The sequence below is a fragment of the Lagopus leucura genome, unplaced genomic scaffold, assembly GCF_019238085.1.
Source record: "Lagopus leucura isolate 7727_CA_CO unplaced genomic scaffold, USGS_WTPT01 Super-Scaffold_100008, whole genome shotgun sequence".
In the NCBI taxonomy this organism is placed as follows: Eukaryota; Metazoa; Chordata; class Aves; order Galliformes; family Phasianidae; genus Lagopus; species Lagopus leucura.
The window spans coordinates 23,207,451-23,229,170 of record NW_024962265.1 but is presented as its reverse complement, the minus strand read 5'-3'; the positions used below and the strand labels follow the sequence as shown (position 1 = coordinate 23,229,170).

The 21,720-nt window shown below is 36.4% G+C and overlaps 1 protein-coding gene across 1 annotated transcript in view; it reads right to left on the bottom strand.

Annotated features, from left to right (window-relative positions):
• Positions 1 to 771: 771 nt before the first annotated feature.
• The window catches only part of CTTNBP2 (cortactin binding protein 2), a 74,233-nt gene continuing 53,284 nt past the window's right edge, over positions 772 to 21,720 (bottom strand). The window contains 16 exon segments of the mRNA XM_042872307.1: positions 772 to 1,528; positions 1,530 to 1,666; positions 3,282 to 3,383; positions 5,140 to 5,272; positions 6,229 to 6,289; positions 7,606 to 7,791; positions 8,003 to 8,208; positions 10,662 to 10,840; positions 13,506 to 13,693; positions 13,974 to 14,126; positions 16,029 to 16,128; positions 16,212 to 16,298; positions 17,235 to 17,314; positions 17,726 to 17,821; positions 19,160 to 19,435; positions 21,395 to 21,512. Coding sequence (XP_042728241.1) covers positions 1,354 to 1,528; positions 1,530 to 1,666; positions 3,282 to 3,383; positions 5,140 to 5,272; positions 6,229 to 6,289; positions 7,606 to 7,791; positions 8,003 to 8,208; positions 10,662 to 10,840; positions 13,506 to 13,693; positions 13,974 to 14,126; positions 16,029 to 16,128; positions 16,212 to 16,298; positions 17,235 to 17,314; positions 17,726 to 17,821; positions 19,160 to 19,435; positions 21,395 to 21,512 — 2,277 coding nt within the window. The 3' untranslated portion in view covers positions 772 to 1,353.

Here is a 21,720-nt window from a genome sequence, read left to right as displayed (position 1 = left end):
ATAATTACAGACGTGAACTCCTGCCAGGCCACAGCTAGGGAGATAAAACAGATACACAAACTAAGAGACAGAAAGATGGACAATGTGCCATACAAAACTTTTATTGACATGAGCTTGGGATGACTGTTTTACATAGAAAGGTGAAGTGTTAGGAAACAGTTACGTCATTTTTTCCTCTCCCACAATGACCTTAAGACAAACACTACTGTGGAGGTGACACGCACAGCCGTGGTCTGTCCACGGTTCCCAAACCACCTCCTGAGAACACAACGGAGGACAACCAAGTCTGACCTCAGGGTCACTGCATGTTTTCCACCCCCTCCCCAGTGAGGTATCCAGCTGGGAGTGCTGCTGCTCTGCGCAACGCACAGCTGTGTGACGGTAGCTACATAAGGGGAGAGCAGGGAAATAGTCCCTTCATGGACACTTTCCTTCTTAGGAAAATGCTCTACCTCAGTAGGTGGAAAAAAATGAACAAGACTTCATTATATCTGCAACTCAAGTATCATTTCACAGCAATTACATCTTCAGTCCACAATAGAAACTGACAATTACACAGTAACTCATGTTTTCGCTACTCCATTATCTCTGATAATACTGCAGTTAAGCTTGTGCTCAAATTCCTTTTCAGTAAAATCTGCCTCTGAAAAACACTGTTATCTCTTGGATGCTCTTAAAACACTAATGAAGCATATAAATTTCGTAATAGTAAAAAATAAAAGCAAAGTTAATAAATGACCGCGTTGTCTTCAATTTATCAAAGAATAAGAGTCTGAGAAAAATAACTTTTATTGCATTTTAATTTCTCAATCTCTTTCCTTCTCTCAAAAGATAAAAGTTGTAACATAAAGTCATGACATTTAAGATGAAGAGAAGCTTGGGGGAAACGGAATCACAATTCAGCAGGCAGAGGATGGGGAAATCAAAGTATTTAATATGGCTTGGAGCTGAAAGTAATTGATCTGCGCTTCCGATCATCTTTGTTATTGCCACATTCCATTGATTTTCATTAGGTGAAGATAAAAACATGTCTTTAAAAAGCATGTACAATAGCTTTAAGCCGTTACTGTACACATTGTGCAACTCATCTGAATGCAATTGAACACATGAACTTAATAGAATATATATTTATGTACAGTATATACACAAACAGAATCTTGTGGTAATACCCCTGAATGTTATCATTTAAACAAGAATCATTTTGGTAACAGGAAGAAATCTATGAAGGTGGCAGAGCTGCCCATTTCTGACATCTAAATCAATATAATTTCCAGCTGACTTACATACAAATGAAACTGTGGTCCTGTACAAACTTTACATTACAGGGAAACAGTTTATTTTAATAAAAACTATTTACATATTTGAGTGCTTGGTTTTTGCAATAGAGATTATGTGAACACAGAAAATTATATGGTAGGCAGGTTTACTGTAAAATTTTTCTATTTGTTCTTTTTTTTTGTGCAAATTCCAAATCTCTCTTTTTGTGTCATTATCTGCCTCTATTTGCCTTGTATTACTGCTGCTGCTTTTTTTTAGTACTCTGAGAAGGCTGGGTGACTTTACTTCTCGGTACAGGAAGAAGAGATTTAACTCTTGAACCACCCAGCTCTGTCTTTGATTTGCTGCTTTCTACAGTTCGACTGCTGCTGAGAGGACGGATTCCATCCTATGGATAAAAGAAAGCATTTTTGTTCAAATAATGATTGTAGGCAGAGCTGGAAACAACCAACCAACCCTCCACCCTCACAGAACCTCTGTCATTTACAGTCTCTTGCAGATGAACACGACAGTGTCTGACTGCTTGGTCAAACGATGGCTTTTTTTTCCTTCTGTGATGGAAATACCATAAACATATTAAAATACCAAAAAGTGAGATTTTTTTGCATTAGCATTCAAAAACCTTAAATATCATTCTCAGACATCTCAATTTTAAGAGGTGTGTCTTATATTGTTAGCAGGAATTCTAAAAGGAAAAAGAAACGACTAGGAAAATTTTACAGTTATATATCAAATTATGCAATCATCATTACTATAGAAGCTCTGGTTTGGATTGTGTGAACTGAATGTTCAGAGAAACACTCAAAAGCTAAATCTAAATGTGTACATCTAAATGTGCGTCTTCAATACTAAAATTGTTGCCATTCGGTGGAGTCTGTCTTCTGGATTTTCAGTAAAATTACAGGGAATGTTTTTAACATTTTAAATATTTGAATACGAAGAAAGATGATGATAAATATGTCATCTTATCTAACTAGCTTTTTTAATGCGTAGGTGCACAAGTTAAACTATTTTCAGGGCTACTTCATTGATGATCCTTGGGGTCCCTTCCAACCCAAGCCATTCTATGATTCATTGTACCTGCAGAGAATAGGCAGAGTGCTTCCAGAAAACAATTTATTGCCATCAGACAAAGTGCCTGCATTGACCTCTAGAGGAACCCAATGCCTACTGAGAGAACATAGAGAACAGACTCTGTACTGGTTAAGGTTAATTGAGCTGTATGCTCAAAGGATCTCTCGCTGTTCAAAAAACAGGAAAGAAAAGGAATTTATCATTAAAAAAAAAAAAAAAAAAAAGTGGGTGTATTTTATAATAAACATGTCTAGAAACCACAAATGATTATTTTCCATTTCTGAAAAGAAAAAAAGTTAGTGGATCTGTTCTGTCTTCCAGCAGTATTCAATGCACCTCCCCACTCTGGAGCTGCCCTTCAGTTAGTAAAGTTTGTTCAAATTCAGAGTACCTTTTCCCAGAAGCACCAACTTTGTAACAACGGGCTTATTTTGATCTCTCCTAAATAATATGCCAAGACAGCTGTACAGCAACAGATAGCTAGGTAGTAATCACTGGTAATCACTGCAGAAGATGGTTTAAAAACAAACTACAACCCAGCAATTTTATATTAAGAATTTTAAAAAGTTTTCAGCTTTTGCAAACTTATTAAATAGCTTTAATTGTTAAAAAAAATAATGATCAAATGAAGCCAGGGCTTACAAAGCTGAAGGAATGTTAAGGATACTTGGCCTAGGTAGATAGCTTTATATAAACACGAAAACTGTGAAATAAATACATCCATTGTTTAATGAACCTTTAATTTCCATTAAGACACATGGAGAAAGCCTGGCATGGTGTGCCACCAAGTTTCCTAAGAATGGTGACAGTTAATTCTTGCAATAAACAGGGCACTGGAACACTGATTCTTGGGATCCAATCAAGAACTCAGATTTTAGAGACCTGAAATACAGCCACCTTCCCTACCCTGCTATAAAAGTCTGACCCACCTTTTGTTTCATTGTTTTGCTTGGGTTAGTACCACTTGCTGAAAATACAGGATTGTTCTGAGAGTTACTGAACATCAGTAGCGCATCCTTAGAATCTGCAATCTAAAAAAAGAGAAGAAAAAGGTGAAGATTTATTCACAGCAGAAATCACGTTTCTGTTTTGTACGTTTTGGAGTCTTGACTTGATTATCCCGTAGTTCCCGTTTGGTGTTATGCACAAACACCCAAGGAGTTTAACCAGCTCCAAGGATGTTACAGAAAGGAATGATCGCGTTCTCCTTCTCCCATCACGTTTCTTTCCTGATATTTTCCATCGAAACTTGTGAGCATGCAGAAACAGATACAATATGATCAGCCTTCTGATCTCACTGCAACCTTGATATTTTGATCTGGGGTGAGCTGACCCGATTCACTGCAACTGCAAAAGTACTCAATCCCGTTACAACAGAGACGGCAGGACATACAGGGAAAGAGCAAATTAGAAAGCTGATGTACTTATTTTGGTGGCAGCCCCGAATTACCTCACACAAAGCAAACATGCAACAGCATCCTTACTTCTGTAAGCTCTAGTAGGCAGCTGGGGAATTAACAACAGAAATTACAATCATGGATGGTTCCACCCATGATGAGGAAACTGAACAAAAGACAGTGACATCTATCTCCTTCCTCATTTAACCCACATTTCCTTGAATTGTCAACAACCAGCAATTGCATCTTAAATGTTATTGAACACAATTTTAAGTTCACTGCCATTTCTTTAGCACATCCCATATTGTCAAGTGCTGGTAGTAAATCCCTGCTGACTAAGGGTTATCTGACCAGTGTGGGCCATGGAACTCACACAAATATTGTAAGTTTTAAACTAAAAATAATAAAATCAATCAAAGAACAAAAAAATCCCACAACCAAATAATAATAAACTCCTGAAACCAACAAAAAAACTTCACGAAAGATGTAATTAAATAGGTTGAAAAATCTTCCCAAACATACACTTCTTAATAAAAGTGTGGCTATTTCCTAAGAACAAGCAGCTTGCTTAATAAGGTAAAACTAATGGAACTGCTGTTCAAGGAGAATCTAGAGGATACAATGGACAGCCTGAGTCGAAAACAGGCTTGGACTGGAGAAGAATGGCTGCTCTGTATTTCAAAATACATGGATCAACTACTGCAGTGAGAACACTGCCAGCAGGGAAACCTGGAAAAGAGCATACAGACACAGCTACAGGGAGCTCTGGAAGCTTTTGGTATGGAAGGAAAGGTAAGATCCATGGTTCTACACTCTGCTCCAAAAAGCCTTCCATAGACACTTAAAACTCCTGTCCCAAATTTGGGAGTCTTTCAAGCCTCTTTCCTATTTTTGTAGGAAAAGAATACTGTCAATCCATTCTTTCTTGTGTGGGGCAGCAAAACTTAATTTTGCTACACAGCAGATGAGTTTAAAACCAGTTCTCTGATGCCTAATGGGATTACAAGAAACAAAACATGCAGTGCCTATGAGGAAATCCTTTCTGGGTCTTTTAAGACTATAAAAAAAGTTTTCCAGACAAAGATGAACAATAATGCAGAGAATGCTACTATCTCTAGTACTTATGAGCTAATAAATTTTAGCCTCTAACGCAAAAACCTCTAGGATTCAAGGCAGTGAGGGTGTAATTTAAAATAACATATAGTAAACCAGAACAGTCTTCCTCAAATGTATTTTTTTATTGTATTTATTAGTTGACTTAGGATTATTGCCAAATAACTTCAAAATTTTCTTCAGTTCTTGAACTGACGTGTAAAAAAATTTATTTTAACCATTTAGCAAACAGCTGCATGTACTAATGATGTAAATTATTTAAGAACCGTGTGTTTACCTTGCTTATATCAGGCTCAGATTTGCTGGAGCACATACTTTGAAGTTCCTGCACAAGATCTACTTCATCATCAGAACCAAGGGACAGCCTTTGCTCTAGATTCAATGTTCTCAATTGGTCTTTCTCTGAAGATCTAGTGAAAAAACAACAGCAGGAACAACAACAACACAAACCAAGAGGGAAAACAATAAGAATTAAGCCATTGAGCAGAGTTTTAAAATAAATGCTAAACAAAACTGAAAAATAGAAATTTCTTTCCAAATATTTTAAAAACCACCAATGGAACAAAATATCTCGGTAGCAGGAGCAGTTGTAAATATTTGCTATATCTTAATAAACGTCATTTCTATTCAAATTATTCTCTCCATTCTGAAATTTTAACAAAGGACTCTTTTAACTCTTTTAACCTCTGCGTTCAAAGACTCCTCTTTTTTCAACGGAGCCATCAATTTTATTCTCATCTCTTTTTTGGACTTAATTCCAAGCACCTAGACTTTTAAAAAGTCAACATACTGGAAACACAAAGAATTCTATACTGTTTGTGCCTGTGAACGTGTGAATGTGGTGGAATCAAGCTTTCAGATGGAAGTAAAATCTCAGGTACAGCTCCCTATCACCCTATTATCCCCATTCATACCCTTCTATTGAGAAACTCAGTATTAATTGGACTGTATGAATTAAATGCATGTACGAAACTCCACATTTCCATTCAGTAAGCAGAAGAGCTAAAGGTGAGGGGTTTTTTTTCATCATAATGCCATGTGAAAAAAGCCTAAGGTTGGCTTTTTGTGGCAGAGCATTTGTTACGTAATATTCTTAAGTCATAGGCTGTTCTGTTACATAAAAAGAACATAAAGAGGTGCAAGGTTTGAATTACAGAAATGGATTCTAAAATTACACTGAAGTATGCAAATTTTGTTTTCTCTCAACATGAAATTGAAAAGCATTCTTTTCTTCAGATGTAAAACCACCACATCACCATACACAACTTCTTCAGCTATTCATTTTAATGTGCAGGGTAACAACACAATTTCAACATCCTTATTGTTTTCTAAGTGTTACACATGCCATGGATGCCATGCCACTTACTTAGTGGCAAGAGAAGCTCTTTTCTTACAGTTCGGTTGCAACATGGTCTTAGATTTTATACCTGCAGAAAAAAGAGGTTGGCTTATTAGTGGATTATTATGTTTGTTAAATTCTGCATTATTAAATGTGTAATAAATGGAGAAAAGTGTAGCTAATTACTGGCTTCTTACATCAGTAGAGTCTTCTAAAGATTGTAATACTTTCCTTGACATTTGTTAGAGTAGCTGTAGGGCCATATGGAAAAGCTAAGATGGCAGTGATGCCCAATGCTTTTGTGGAATAGAAAATAAGAGTTCATGGTGTGAGGCACTTGATCCACACCTACTGGTTCTCTCAAACAGAAGCCACTCATTAGTGAGAAAAGATTTAACTTCATTAAAAATAACAACAATACAACCCGCCCTTACTTGGAATAGGAAAAGCATAGAAATGAAAGGCTACTCTAACTAAAAATATATATATATATATTTGGACAATTATTAACTTGCTTTCAAAAATATCCAAAGTACATTCAACCACCCTACTCCAGGTTATGTTCATTTGAGTTCTTTGAATCCTCTTAGAGGGAATAGATTTACTCACAAGTGAACTACAAAGCAGAACTGGAACGTTAGATTTGCAGTTCAGCTAAAGCAGACTTCTTTCAGAAGAAGAGCTGAGTTCAGTTTAATGTTGAAAAGTACTTAACATCAGTACTGCAGACTTATATAAAAGTAATTGAGGCTAGAATCTTACTGTTTATAAAATGGCGGAGGGAAAGCTTCTCTGAAAGCAAAATAAATGATTTGATTTTGTCCTCTACAAGTTTTCCTGTTTTTTTTCCTTCCAGATAGATGTGTACTCATAAAGGAACAAATACTGCATCCATAAACAGCCAGATGACAGGTGTTCATAACAACTGCTTGTTAGATGGCTTATGATCTTGAGGTGAGAAGACATTTCAGAAGTGTCAGCTACTAATACAATTTTCACATGTATACATAAAAACAAAACAAAACCCCAAAGCATTCTGTATGTGTTGTAAATCAGATTGAAGGGCTGGAGGAAACAATCAAGTCATGACGTCTTCTCACATCTAGGAGAGAGGAAGATCACTGTAGGCAGTATGATGTGAAACCACTGCTCTATCTCCCATCATCAGAGCCGAGGCCTGCCTCACTACCAGGCAACAGGAAGGGCATTAGAACAAACTAGAGAAGAATTAGGATACTTCATAGCCACAAAGAAACAACTTGGAGAAAAGGTGAATACATTTTTAAGCCAGTAAACAAAATCACCAGTGCTATTTAATAGAAAATTGTTTTGTTACGTGGAAAAAAGTTACCCAGTTTATACCCCACACTCTTTTCCCCCACAGTTCAAAGCAGAAAACTTTACCTTCGCTACTTATATCCTGCTTGTTCCATGACTGGGAGGATAAGTGGCCTGTCTTTTTGCGAGGACTTGTGCTCACTTTTCTCCAAGAAGCATTCTCTCCTCTTTTCTTACTACAGTTTTTGTAGCTCGAAACCATGGATAAGGGAAAATTGCCACCCTTAAAATCTGCTATGTAATTGTCTAACTCTGAAACAAGAATAGAACACGGTTAGAAAGAACCAAGCGTTGCAAAGAGCGTTTCTTTGACTGCTACATACATCCCTGTTAGCTTTTAACAACATGCCCCCCCTCATTACCAAAATTAAGTTTCATGGACATTTTATAAAAGGAACCAAACATTTGAAAGCTTCACTTTGGCAACGTATAGCTGCTTGCTTTCCACACTGCTCACACTTACCTGTTCTGGGTAGAGGACAGCCATGCAAAACGGCTTTGTTTAGCAAGATACTGAGAGCAGCTTTAACAACAGCCTGTTGACCTTGGCTAGGATTTTTTTTGGCTATTGTTTGCCCTGGTACAGACGGTCTTTTCACAGAGGCTCTGGAGAGTATTGCTTCTTGAACTCTGGGAGCTATCACAACATTCCATAACTTGGACATCCACCTGTAGATGATACACAAACAATCCTTTAACCTCAGAGAAAATGAAGAAAACTCCAGATTTGATATTTCAGGTAATGTATCAGATTTTGTGCTTTCAGGAAGCTCACGTATTTTGAACGTTATATTCCATATCAGCAAGGTACTGATTTGATTAGGGAAATTTCATTTATTTGCTTTATATTTAAATGCTTGACCAAGTTTTTTTTCACATTCTTTGGCAAACTATTCACCATCTGATGCTTTTCCTCCTGCAAATACCAATGCAAAATATCCTTTTTGTGCATAAGCTTAAGGCTGTAGGGCTTAAAGAACATCCCAGAAAGATGTGCAAGCACCAGAAACACCTGTCCCATCAACAACAAAACCTTTCACCTTTGCCACTGCATGGAGAAGTTTCCATGTTTGCAGGTGTTCACTCATAGCCTATTTACTGCCAGGGTAGGGAAAAGAAGCTATTCAGTCATGATTGCATCCTTTCCAGTACTCTTCCATTTCCAAGCCTGTCCAGCTTACAAGACCTTTCTATTCATACAGCTGCATCTCTCTCACTCTTGTTTTGTTTATTTGATCTATGGCGAAACGCGTTTCCAGGATGCTGTGGATTTTCCAGATTGTCTGGTTTAGAGACTGGGTCTGATTACAAAAAATTGATGAGATGGGATATGGTTCTTGTGACATTTTAGCTTAAGAAAGAAATATTACACCCTTATAGCACAGAAGTGAAGGAAAAAAAAGGGTATTAGGAAATAAATAAATGATAGTTGTCACAGCTTACAGTTCTCAAGGGAAAATGGCTAGGAGCATCAGGAGTAAGGCACATCTCACATCTATAATAATCTTTTAAAAATCAAATTCAAATTTTTTTTTTTTTTAAGACTGCATGAATCATTTCCTATATATTTTTTGGTTAGTTATGAAACATAAGACCTATAATTTGTGACATATAGCCGTGCAACAAAGCGCAGAGATAAGACTGATAAAAGTTGTATTACTCAGCAAAATAACTGTCACTGTTAATAAAATAAGTTGTCTAATACATATTTAAGATTTTCCTGGAAGCCATCATGTTATAGACACCATTCCACGTGTCTAGAGTTTGCTTTTAGCAGCTGACTTGAGGAAGTAAACACCAGTACATGTAACTGCTGAACTATAAGCAGAAGGTGAGAGGTGAAGTTATGTAAACTTCTGACATTCTGCAATACTGCTAGCATGAATGGTCAGAAATGAATGTTGCAAAGATAAAAATTAGTTCAGCTCATTTAATCTAACAGTTGACTGTTGATGGGCTGTGGAGTGCTATTCTGTCTTAAATTATATTCCCACCATGTTTAAATTCAGTCCTATGTTTGGTTTTCATTTGTGCACATCTTGATCAACTCCCCAGTGCTTTGATACAACTGATATTTTGGAAAGATCTAGCATCCTCCACCCCTGAAAATAAGCTGTGAAAAGAATCCCTTTCCTGTTGGAATATCATCATTAATTCTCTAGATCAAAAACAAGGGAAATAAAGTTGCCAAAATTTTCCTCAGTTATTCTGTCTATGCTCCAAAACACATGAAATACGTGAACCAGCACACAGCATGAAACAATTTCCCTTTTCCCAGCTGCTGGTTTTACCACTTACCCCGTGCTAACAGCCAGCTCAGAACAAATTCAATTTCTAGATAGCTGTCTACTATGTTAATATATTGAAGTGAATCAGTGAAGCTTTAACAAATGCAAAAAGCAGCAGAATAGCAGTGCAGAGGAGGGGCGAGGGGACAGGAGTCGCTAATAGACTGAACTGACACCTACCACTGAGCTGCTAATTACATTTATTTATTTCTAGTTACATGACTTTACTGTTAGGCATTGTGCAGCTAAATTAGAAGTGGCTAGTGAGCACTCACTGCAGCTGCACTTTTTAATTATCACAGAATCACAGAGTGGCCTGGGTTGAAAGGGACCTCAAGGATTATGAATCTCCAGCCCCCAAACCACAGGCAGGACCATCAACCTCCACATCCAATACTAAACCAGGCTGCCCAGGGCCCCATCCAATCTGGCCTTGAACACCTCCAGGGACGGGGCATCCACAACCTTTCTGGGCAGCCTGTTCCAGCACCTCACCACTCTCATTGCAAAGAACTTCACCTGACATCCAACCTAAATCTTCTCTCCTTGATTTTTAAAACATTTCCCCTTGTCCTGCTATTATCTACCTTTTCAAAGAGTTGAAATTGATAATAATTGATTATTAGCAAACAAAAACGGTGTTAAAATGAAGAGTCAGGTAACATGTCACCGCTGTAAAAGACATTACAGGGATTAGTTAAATTTCACTAAGTTCCACTTAAATACTTCCAAGAATGTTGAGTCAGATGATTTTGGGGAGAAAAATAATTACTACATTTGTAATAAGTATGTAGGTGGCACTGAACAGTGTTAAACAGGAAACAGGAATCTTACTTCACTGTTGCTTGGCCATGCCCTGGCACCACTGGACAAGAGAAGAAATGTTTTGGCCCCATAAGAGCTTCAGGCGCTCCAAGACGAGATAAGCAAGAGTTCAGCTGGTGCCAAACGGCGAGAATCCAGTCTATGATCTTGCACACAGGATCACATGGAGGAGGTAGTTTGCCTCTGAACTGCAGGAAGAGAAAGGAACGTTGACACGACTTTAGATCTCTGCTGCAAATACTTCCTTTGAACACCACAGGAAAACTTGCCTGGTCCCCCCTAACCTTTTTTTCCCCTCTCCTATCATGAAAGTCAAGTGCAGACAATAACTGCTCAAACTTGCTTATGGAGTATACTGAAATCTTGTTATATTCTTATTTCCCCAACTATGTCTCCTTATCAACGAGCTGACATGCTTCTATTCTCATGTAGGAAACAAATAAACAAATTTGAGTGCACTTTATTTTATATGACATTAAAGATAAGAGATATAAGAGGCATCTACCATATGCAATATATATAATAAAAGTTGGGTATAAAAAAGAATACACCATCCAACCAAACAGGAATGCCTGATCCAGGCACGTACTCAGCAGATTTCTAACTTGGTCTTATCTTTAGTACTAATAAGGAATTTTCCTTGGTAAAAGAAAAATCTTTTTTTTCCCAGAAAAAATCTTTTAGCTCATGTAAGTCTGAATTAGTCCTCATCATGCTAGTCCTAGGATTATACTCTGGAACAGTTTGAATTGGAGGAAGCTTTAAAAGATGCAGTATTAGACAGCACTGAAGCCAGAGCTCCTTGAACAGCTCCCACAGAATCTACAGCTGAAGAGTTTAATGTTAACAGAGAAAAACACTTCAACTGTTCCCGTGTATCCTAATGAAACAAGGAGAAAAAGAACTTTTCATCTGAGAACATTAACATTAAGGTATAAACTAGCTATTAGAATACAGAGCATGGACCTTTAAAACAGTCTTAAAAATAGTTCTAAAAACAAATTAATCTGCTTTGGTTTTTTTTGTTTTTTTTTGGTTTTTTTTTCCTTAAAATAGTCACCATCAGAATACATGCTTTGGAGAAGAAACCTTAATGAGACTGCTATCCAAATTCTGCTAGTCAGAGGTACAGACTTCTCACATTGTTTGTCTTTATTCTATGAGACTAAGGACTGCTTTTAGCATAAACAAAATAGTCTGAAGATGACATGGCACACGATGCTGTCATCATTCCGGTAAGTAAAGCAGTTTGGTAGAGGAATTTTGATCCAAGCCATGTCTGTGACCAAGTCAGAGCACCACTGCTCCTGCAATTATCTGCTCTAGTGTATTGCTTGGCCTTGTGCTCAGCTGAGGACAAGTCCTTCTCTCTGATCTCAAATGATCTAGAATCAAAGTGCTCCTGTCCTAAGATCAGGCTTCGATCCCACTTTAGACCTTCTCCAGTGTAGGCTGTATTCTCAAGCTTTTCTCCTCAAGTGCGTGGAGAATTCTGATATGCACTTATATTGCACCATCCTCTGGTCTATATCTCATTTCAACGCTACCGTGTGTTTGCAAGACAGCAATTTCAACCATCCCACCTCCTTGCCCACACGCAATTGCTACTTGCTGTCATTCTTTGCAAGGAGTCTGGAAACCATTCAGACCCTCAGCCAGACAATGACTCACCATTTCTGCCTACCACATCAGTGCAGACATAAAGATTTAACACTTGCAGAATAAAAGTAAACATGAGAAAAAAGAACCTGAAAAAAATGTAATCCAAGTAATTTGTTAAGAGTTTAATTGATACATTCCACGTTACTCTCCATTTATATTCTGTACCCCTGCTTCTGGTAATCAAAGAATATTTAGGACTGTTTTAAAACTTTCTCGTTATCACGACTGAAATTTTATCTTTTCAATCTCTCCAAGTCAGTAAGCTTTTATAGATGAGAACTGTGGCACAGGGTGAAAAGGATGACATCTCCAAGGTTAACCAAGATACGTACAGCTGTAAACTCAACTGACACTAGTTCTGCTGTCCCAGATCAGGACTCTTCACTACCGACAGTTTTTTCTATTCCTAGAACAATTTCCCTTTTTAAGTCTGTCCAAAACTCTGCTGCCAAGATTATCTTCCTTTGCAGCTGTTCTGATTAAACTTCCCCTCCCACTCTCTAACACTGCCTGACTGTCTGCAATAGCTGCCATCACACAGGAATGGTTTTTTTTTTCCAAATAACATTCAAAATTACTGTTCTGCTTTTGGCCACATCTATCTTTTCATTTCCTATCCCCCATTTATTTATTCATTTTAAAACAGGCTTCCATCTTTAATTCTCTTTTGGACTTTGTTGCAACTTCAGCAGGCCTACTGGCTCAAAATGACCTCCCAAATGATGTTTTTCACCTTTCTTTCCTATTGAATTGCTTATTAAAACTCTTTTAGCTGCATAAAGCTTACACAATACACACAGAGCATATAACTATCTTATTTGTGATGTACAAAATAATTCCTTGAGAAAGGGATTTTACATTTGCTGAACAGATTCTTACTCATCATACTCACACAAAAGAAGAAAAACAGCAATTAAGCATATTTCATACAAGAGATAAGCAACTATAAGCAGTATCATTATTGCAGCCAACCAATGCCATGCAACCAGAGACACACACCTTCCTATATTAAAGCCAAGCACAACATTTACAGATATTGCATATATTCCTGTAAATAAATGTGTTTTTACTTTGGTTTGGCTTTTTCCATGAAACAATTCAGTTATCTGATCAACTTTTGACATTACCACTGTACATATTTCAGACTTGGTGAAGAACAAAATCAGAGAAGCTGATTCCAGTTCTGCTTACCTTGTTTATAACCTTTCTTCTTAAAAACTTCTGAAGCAAGCCACACATTGGTTCTCCATCCCACCTAAGCTGAACCCAACGGAAGTGCTGCTGGACTAGCAGGTCAGATCCATGAAGATGACACTTGGCGATTGTCCCCAGTAAAAAGCAGTTCTCATGAAAGTAAAAGGCACCAGAAGCTCCATTTGCTAAAAGTGAACCATTACAAATTTTACTGAAACACCCAAATGTTTCTACGTGTCATATAAAAGCAAGAAGCAGTGACTGTATTTGAAAGAAAAAAATGACACGACATATAAATTACCCTTAAAATTTAACATGGTGTATTTAACGAGTTGTATTTTTCAATAGAAGAAAAAAAAATCAGAACAAATTATATTTTTCTTTTCTAAATTCCCCGTTTTTCACGTATTATAATACAACTGATCTGCAATAAAAACATTTATTCAACTCAAGTTCTTTAAATACCTCTTTGAATAGTGCAAGAGTTGTCTGAACTACGGTTCTCAAGAGGTGCCAGGAAATCTCCGAGTAATTCAGATAAAGATACTCTCTCCAGATTTTCTAAAATCACAATGGTTGTCTTGCTTACAGGAGGCTGTTTAACTGGAACCAGACAAGCTGAAATATAAAAAGCTCATGAATGCCTACTTATCAAAAAGTTATTTATGTACACAGCTTCTACAGATACTCACACAAAGTAATTGTTTTTCCAATTTTTTCCCTGTTAACAAGTTCAGAGGAAGCTGTACAGTGTTCAAAATTAGATGTATGAAAACAATGGAAAGAATCTCAGACAGTACAGTAATAAAAAAATGAAAGCCATATTAAAAAAAGAACACCAAAATTCATATATAGGAAAGATTTCCACAAATAAACAGCAAAATAGCAAAGATATCTGGAAACATTTATTTCAATTGCTACTGGTTCATCCTAAACTTTTAACATCTACTCTTCATTCCATGTAGTGATAAATGGATACAGAATATTCTGGAATATTCCACATTCGTAGGAAACTCAATTGTTCTGAAAGATGAACTACTTGTTTGCTACTTTTCTCTCTTCAGAAGATCCATCAGTATCTCTAAGAATCATCTAAATAATCAGAGACAGTTTGAGGCACAATTACAAACAGTAGCAGCTGAATCTAATAAGCATTATAATGATACATTATTTCAGATTTCAATTTTGCTCCTGACTTCAAAGGCGTACATTGAAATCTAAACAAGGAACATGTTGAGTAATAGCTCAAAATCAGAATGGCTAGCAGTTGTAACAATTTGTGAAATGCCTAAAAAAAAATGTGCAAAAGTCAGAGGAGACCATAATCTTCATCATAATACACAAAGCACAAGCACACAGAAAGTCTGAAAAAAAAATGGGTCCATCAAATTATGCATTCTCAGCTTGTTTTGTTTAGGCAAAAACAAACTCTAACAGAGGACAAAAATGCACTCCAAATACATGCTAGACATACATTTGTTGTAAATATGACCAAGGGGAAAGTTACTAAAAACAAGCACGCACAAAAGAAATCAAGAGAGCAAACAGATACAAACTGGACTTTAAAACCCAGGCTGCCATTCAGATTGGGAAAAAAAAATAATAGGAGAAAGCTGCAAAGGGGTAAATGCAGAATACAAAGCTGAGATTAGCTTTCAAACAGGCAAACCATATTTGAGCCAAAGATAATTTGAACAGTGTTAAAGAGAAAAAAAAGCATCATCATATCAGCCTTCAAGTTCTTATATTAATGATCTCTGCGTAATATATTATACTATATATTACATTTTATTCTCTGTCATTTTATTTACAGCATGTATTGCTAGATATTATTATTATATACTATATTATTACTGTATGGTTGATACTAAGCCAAAATATCTATTCTCACTGACGCTTTCATTTGTCTAATCTGAACTCTTTTCTTACCCTTACCAGTTGTTAATCACTAATTAACACAGGTGAAACCTAAGGATCACTCTAAGGGTACTTTATTGTGGAGCACACAACTAAAGAGAATTTAGTCCACATGCATCTATTCACATCCATTAATAGAAAGTTATTCATTTGAACAGAATTACAACTTTGTCCTGTACCAATTGACATAATACAAGCAAACTAACATTTGCCTGTCCATGTGACAAAAATTTGGTATAGGACAACACATAAGCATCTACTAAACAAGCACATATCAAAAAGAAGTGATCTGGCTTTTTAAGAATTCCTTCTCTACTTCTTGCATTCCCAGAAAGCTAGCAATTATAACTCCCCTAACACATATGTTTTGAAACATTGGCTGCAATAAGGCAATAGCAGATTTTTTTCTGATTCAGTACATTTGAACCTTAGCTCTACTTCAAAGTTTAGACTCTTACCATTATTGGCCAAGTACCTAGAGAAGTATGTCTTCTGTTAAAACACGCCACTCACTAAGCAAAATGTTTTAATGTATTTCTTTTCTTTGTATGAACAAAACATTTCCTACCAATTACTGAGATCAGACTGATGAAATAAGCTTACCACTACTGATGAACAATTCTGCAAGCTGCTCCTTGGAGAAACCAGCATCCACTTCCACTTTAATGATATCACATGTAGATCCTGCAGCCACTTGTTTTTGCTGTGTTGAAAATGTATGGATTTGGTGAAATGGTGAATACTCCAATTGACAAACTAACTAACCTTGTGTGTTTGTGTTAATACCTTCATGCAGGCTGCTATCTGATACGCTATATAGTCTTGCAAACTCCCTTCTGGACCATGGAAGATGACATTATGGTATTGTTCAACCTATAGATAAACAATACATTATTCTTGGAAGTTCACAGACTCAGAATTCTTTGAGTCAGATTTAAAATAGACAATGTTTGTATGACATATTTGAAATATTTTTCACAGCTGTTCTTCTAAACAACAAAATTCTATCCAAGTACACAGCTGAATTTATGCAGATTTTAGACTTGATAATTAATGTTAACATGCATGACCCAATTATCCCTACATTTTCAGATACTAAATAACTTCTGAGAGCTATGAAATCTACCCATCTATCAACATCAGATGTATACATATATGTATTATACTTATGTATATATACACATGTATATATATGTATTATACCTAGGTCACTCTGAAAGCAAGGTCTTTTCTTCATAAGTGCTTCCATGTTAGAAGTCGCTTTGTCAGACTGCCCCTCTGCTGCCATCTACCACACAGCAACAGAATTTAATGAAATATTGGTGGAAAGGTTCAACCTCTACTGTCGTACTGCCAGCATCCACCTGTGATGTTGTGGGCCAACATTATAAAATAGGAGGCATTCCCTTCGTAGCAGCTCTCAAGTAGATATAAATATATAGATAAAGCTGTTCATAAAATCCAGGTCTCAATTGCTTACTTACTGCTTATTTACTTTTTCCTAGAAAGCTGTAATTATGTGACTTTGTAAGGAAATAAGACATAGAAGAGCTTTTAATATACTTTCTCGAGCAGCTCAGTTTATCAGATGGCAGCTATTTAAAGAATGAAGTGAATATCCTCATGTAACTACAGTTATTGGGAGAAGGTTTAAGGGGAATTTTATTTTAACATAACAACTTTTGTCCTACTTCATTTTTCTAGAAATCTTTGCATTCTTTCCTAGAGTAGAAGATCACATTTTTTTTAGTCGCTCTGTTAACATTTTCACATATGAACAATGTGGAGTGAAGCTGCACTGGTACTCACCAAGCGGAGGTAGTTCTGAAGAGTCTGAAGATGGATCATAGATGCATAAGTCACACTATTTAGGCAGCCTTCTTGAGGTCCTTTAAAAGAAAGAGATAAGCAAATACTTTAATAAATCTCTCATGTTAAGAAGTATGTATAAGGGCTACACATGCTTTTTATACAGTATCAACAACTTACTAAAATTATAGGCTACATAAATTAAAATAGTGAAGAAATTATAAGCATTTACCTATCAACATAGACTCAGTTATTCATGACATAAGTAAAACAGATACTACTATACATGCAAAAAAGGTAGTAGGGCTTTTATGTGCCACTGCATTTTCTAAACGTTCTAAGTCCTTTCAAACCTAGTTAAAGAATTAACAAAATATGATATTTCTGATTTCTAAATGATACTGAAGAAGAAATCCAGTGGTGATTCTGAAATTAAATACTTCATTGAGTGTTTTAACAGTCAAAACTGCAAATTATGAATTGAAACTTACCAAACAAAAACACTGTGATATGTTCAGCTCTGTTCTTCTTCAAAAAGTCCCATGGTGGTTGGGAAAAAATCTGACCTGTTGACCATGAAATGTTTCCTGTTAAAAAGAAAAAATGAGAGATTCCCTTAATATGTAAAACATCCCATACTCAAGCATATGGCATCGCTTGCAGAGACTGTGTACACTGACCAATTTGACAAACAAATCAGTCTCGTGCACAATAATACTACTGTTTGATAGAGGACTGACGATACTGATGTTGATATCCAACTAATAGATGAGTGAATAGCTAGATTGCCTTTACATCTTTACAGGTGATGCACTACCTTTCCCTTTCCAGTAAAACAATGTAACTCGACCAGTCTAGTATGAACAGGGTTTTTTCTGGGGAAGGAGCACTTAAGATGATGCATACAAAGTTTCAGTGGCCTATGCAGCTGTTACTACTACCACATTCTGGACAATTTTCTTACTATTTTGATCCTTTAAAATTTCTTTTATATTTTACTTTGTTAAGTGAAACTACATAAAACAGGGAATGTTCTGTTACACCTATTCTGATGATTTACAGTCTAGATTTATTGTGCAGTTTGGTTGCACTGAACAGACAATAGTATGGGCTTTTGTTTAACTAATTTTGTTTCACAAGTAATAAAGATACTTCTTTTGGATTTCTAAATTGAGTAAAAAGTTAATTGACTTTGGACACCATGTTCCCCCAGATGACACTAAATACACAGTTAGAATCATAGAATCATAGAATCACAAGGTTGGAAACGACCTATAAGATCATCCAGTCCAACCATCTCCTCATCACCATTGCCACCACCAGCACTAAACCATATCACGCAGCACGTCGTCCAGACGCCTCTTGAACACTGCCAGGGACGGCGACTCCACCACCTCCCTGGGCAGCCATTCCAGTGCCTGACCACTCTCTGAGAGAAGTTCTTCCTTATGTCCAACCTAAACCTCCTCTGATACAACTTGCGGCCATTGCCCCGTGTCCTGCTCGTTGCCTGGGAGAAGATGCCAAATCCCTCTTCACCACAACCTCCCTTCAGGAGGTTGTACAGTGCAATGAGGTCTCCCCTGAGCCTCCTCTTCTCCAGACTGAGTTAAAACTAATGAATACTTTCATGTCAGCATGTTTAAAGTTTCATAGTCAGAACTGGCTTTTCTTAGTCTAACATCTGAAAGATCAAGAAATGTAAGATTTTTTTTTAACTTGCTCTACTCCTTTAGAGTAATACTTGAACAGCAAGCATAAACAATGTTTTATTAACTGAATCTGTAGTCATTATAGCACTGTTTAAGTTCAGCAATTGTCAAAAGTAGCCTTAAGTACATTTTACACCATGGGATGAAATAAGATTTTACAATTTCAAGAAAACATTTCAGTTTTGCTTTTATTTAATACACCAGTATTCATACCTAGTTTGACAGATAATATACTGCTTGCACTGAGCCCAATGTTGGATTCTGCAGCACCATTAAATGACAGCTCTTCTAGGCTCCTCCACCCATCAGAAGCAATTGCTTGGAAATGATTTGTCACTGCCTGATTCACTGCTTTTGAAAAATCATCCCATGTTGTTTGTTTGCGGATATTTAAAGCACATATTGTATTTTCTGTATCAAATTCCTCTGTACCACAATGGGCTGGTTCAATGCCACTGACCGAAATCCTTACAGGCACATTAAGAGCATCTGTTGAAAAAAGAAAAACAAAAATGAGAAAAACTGTACAACTCAATAAAAATTATACTATTATACTTCGAAGATGAATAACATCTAATATTTAAAAGAAAAGCCACAGTGTGACTCCTGCTACAGAAGAGCAAATGTAAGCAGAGCACAGGCCACCACAAAACCAAAGCAGTGATGAAAAACAAATATCAAGGTATCTATTACAAAAAATCATTATTATTATGATCACTTAAATCATAGGAGGAAAGACAAAACTTACTTACTCTTGTATTTCCTCTTTATAGACTAACTTCTTATAAATTAAGACAGATGGTAGGTTGCTTCTCAATGTTTCACTTTATTGTGGTTGTGTATGGTTTTATTATCAATGTAAAAAGGAATTTTTTGGCTCAATTGCACGAGTGGAAAGCACAGTTAGCCAAGCCAAATGCCTTTAAATAAAAGCTAAGATAGGAAATCCACTTAGAACTGTGTATTTGGTTTGCTAGTGAATAAACTGAGAAAGCATTAAAAGAAAAAGAGTAGAAAATTTACATACACATACTAGAAAAATACAGCAAAGTAATTTCATAGAATCATAGAAAGGCCTGAGTTGAAAAGGACCTCAAAGCTCATCTAATTTCAGTCCCCTGCAATGTGCAGGGTTGCCAACCACCAGACCAGGCTTCCCAGAGCCACATCCAGCCTGGCCTCGAATGCCTCCAGGGATGGGGCATTCTGTTCCAATTTAAATTATTTTAAACCTTACTCTTTGAAGACTAGAATAAAATTCAACAGAAGTCTGTATGGATCAATCAGATGACTAAAAGTGAAAATGAAACTATTTTCCAACTCTACTGCACAAACAATACCTTTCAGAAATTATTCCTTAAAGTGAAAATAAGTGCAATTAAAAGAAAAACAGCATAGTCCAAGGGTTCTAAGCTGACAGAAGCAATTGGATTTGTGATATGCCCGACCAGACACACAGGATTTTAGGACTGACAAAAATTATACAAGTATCAGCTTAGTAGGCTGCAGATTCAGCTACTGAAAACTGGCTTCAGACTGACAAAGAAGTAGACCACAAAGGAGAAGTTTCTATCAGAAAGTGAATTGTGTAAAATTGTAGGATATTGCAACAGTGGAAGACAAAAAATCAGAAACAGCTCACAAAGCTGCTCTAATTTCCTGAGAATCAATGAACTTGACTCATCACAGACCTACACTGCACAACATGAACACAAAAGAAAGTGTATGAAATACAAACCTACCAAGGCAGTACTTCTGACTATAGAGAAACAGAAAAAAAGAATTGGTGAGCGGATGGACTAAGCTGTAAATCAAGAAATACCCAGGCCAGCACACTTCACTGGATTTTAAGAAAACTTAAAGAGAAGGAAGAGGACAGGTTCCAGAAAAAAAAAAAAAAAGTCTTCTGAGAGAAGCTATTCATGCTGGTACAGAGAAATGGTTTGATGTTTTCTCTAAGACTTCCTTTGAATATTAAGCAAAAAATCCCCATAACTATAAACAAGTGACAAATAAAATAGTGCTTTCAAAGACTAGATGACTGTGTTAGCCTAAGGAAATATGACAGCTATCCATCACTCAATGCTTTTTCTGCAAGAATTAGAAGAAAAGGTGAGAATGAAGGTCAAGGAAAAAAATAGCTTTGGAAAAATTAGTTAGTAGCATTAAATTGAGAAATGTTACAAGTATATTGATGTTTGCATGTGTACAGTGTACCAGTGTTTCATGTGGTTTAAAATTAGAAAGACATAAATCATTTAATACTCTCCAATAAAATTTTACCACAAACTTTTGCAAAATTTGGAGAACACTGACCTGCTAAGTTAAAAAAAAAAAAACTTACGGTGACAAAAAATGGATGGCTTCCCTTTTAATATTTCCACCTCTTTGAGCCACAAGTTCTTTAGCAAAAGACATTTTTGCATATTGCTGATAGCGATTACTTACTTAAGTTTTCTAGGAGATGTTTACAATCATCAGTAGCAACATCATGTAATGTTCGATTACATTTATCTTTTTTTTCAGCCTCTAGTCCACCATGGCTACAAAGGATTTCTAGACAGTTCTGCAAAGGTAAGAGCTGTATTATTTTCTTGTCCATTTGCTATATCAAATCGTTCTATCAATATGCAGTTAAGATACCTAATTGAAATTCTTATACATGCATTTCCAAAGACCAGCTACAGAATTTCTACACGTGTCCAAATGAAGTCCCTCATTACGTTGAAAAGCAGGTGTACTGTATGGTAGTCTTGAAAGTTTCAAACCAAGAT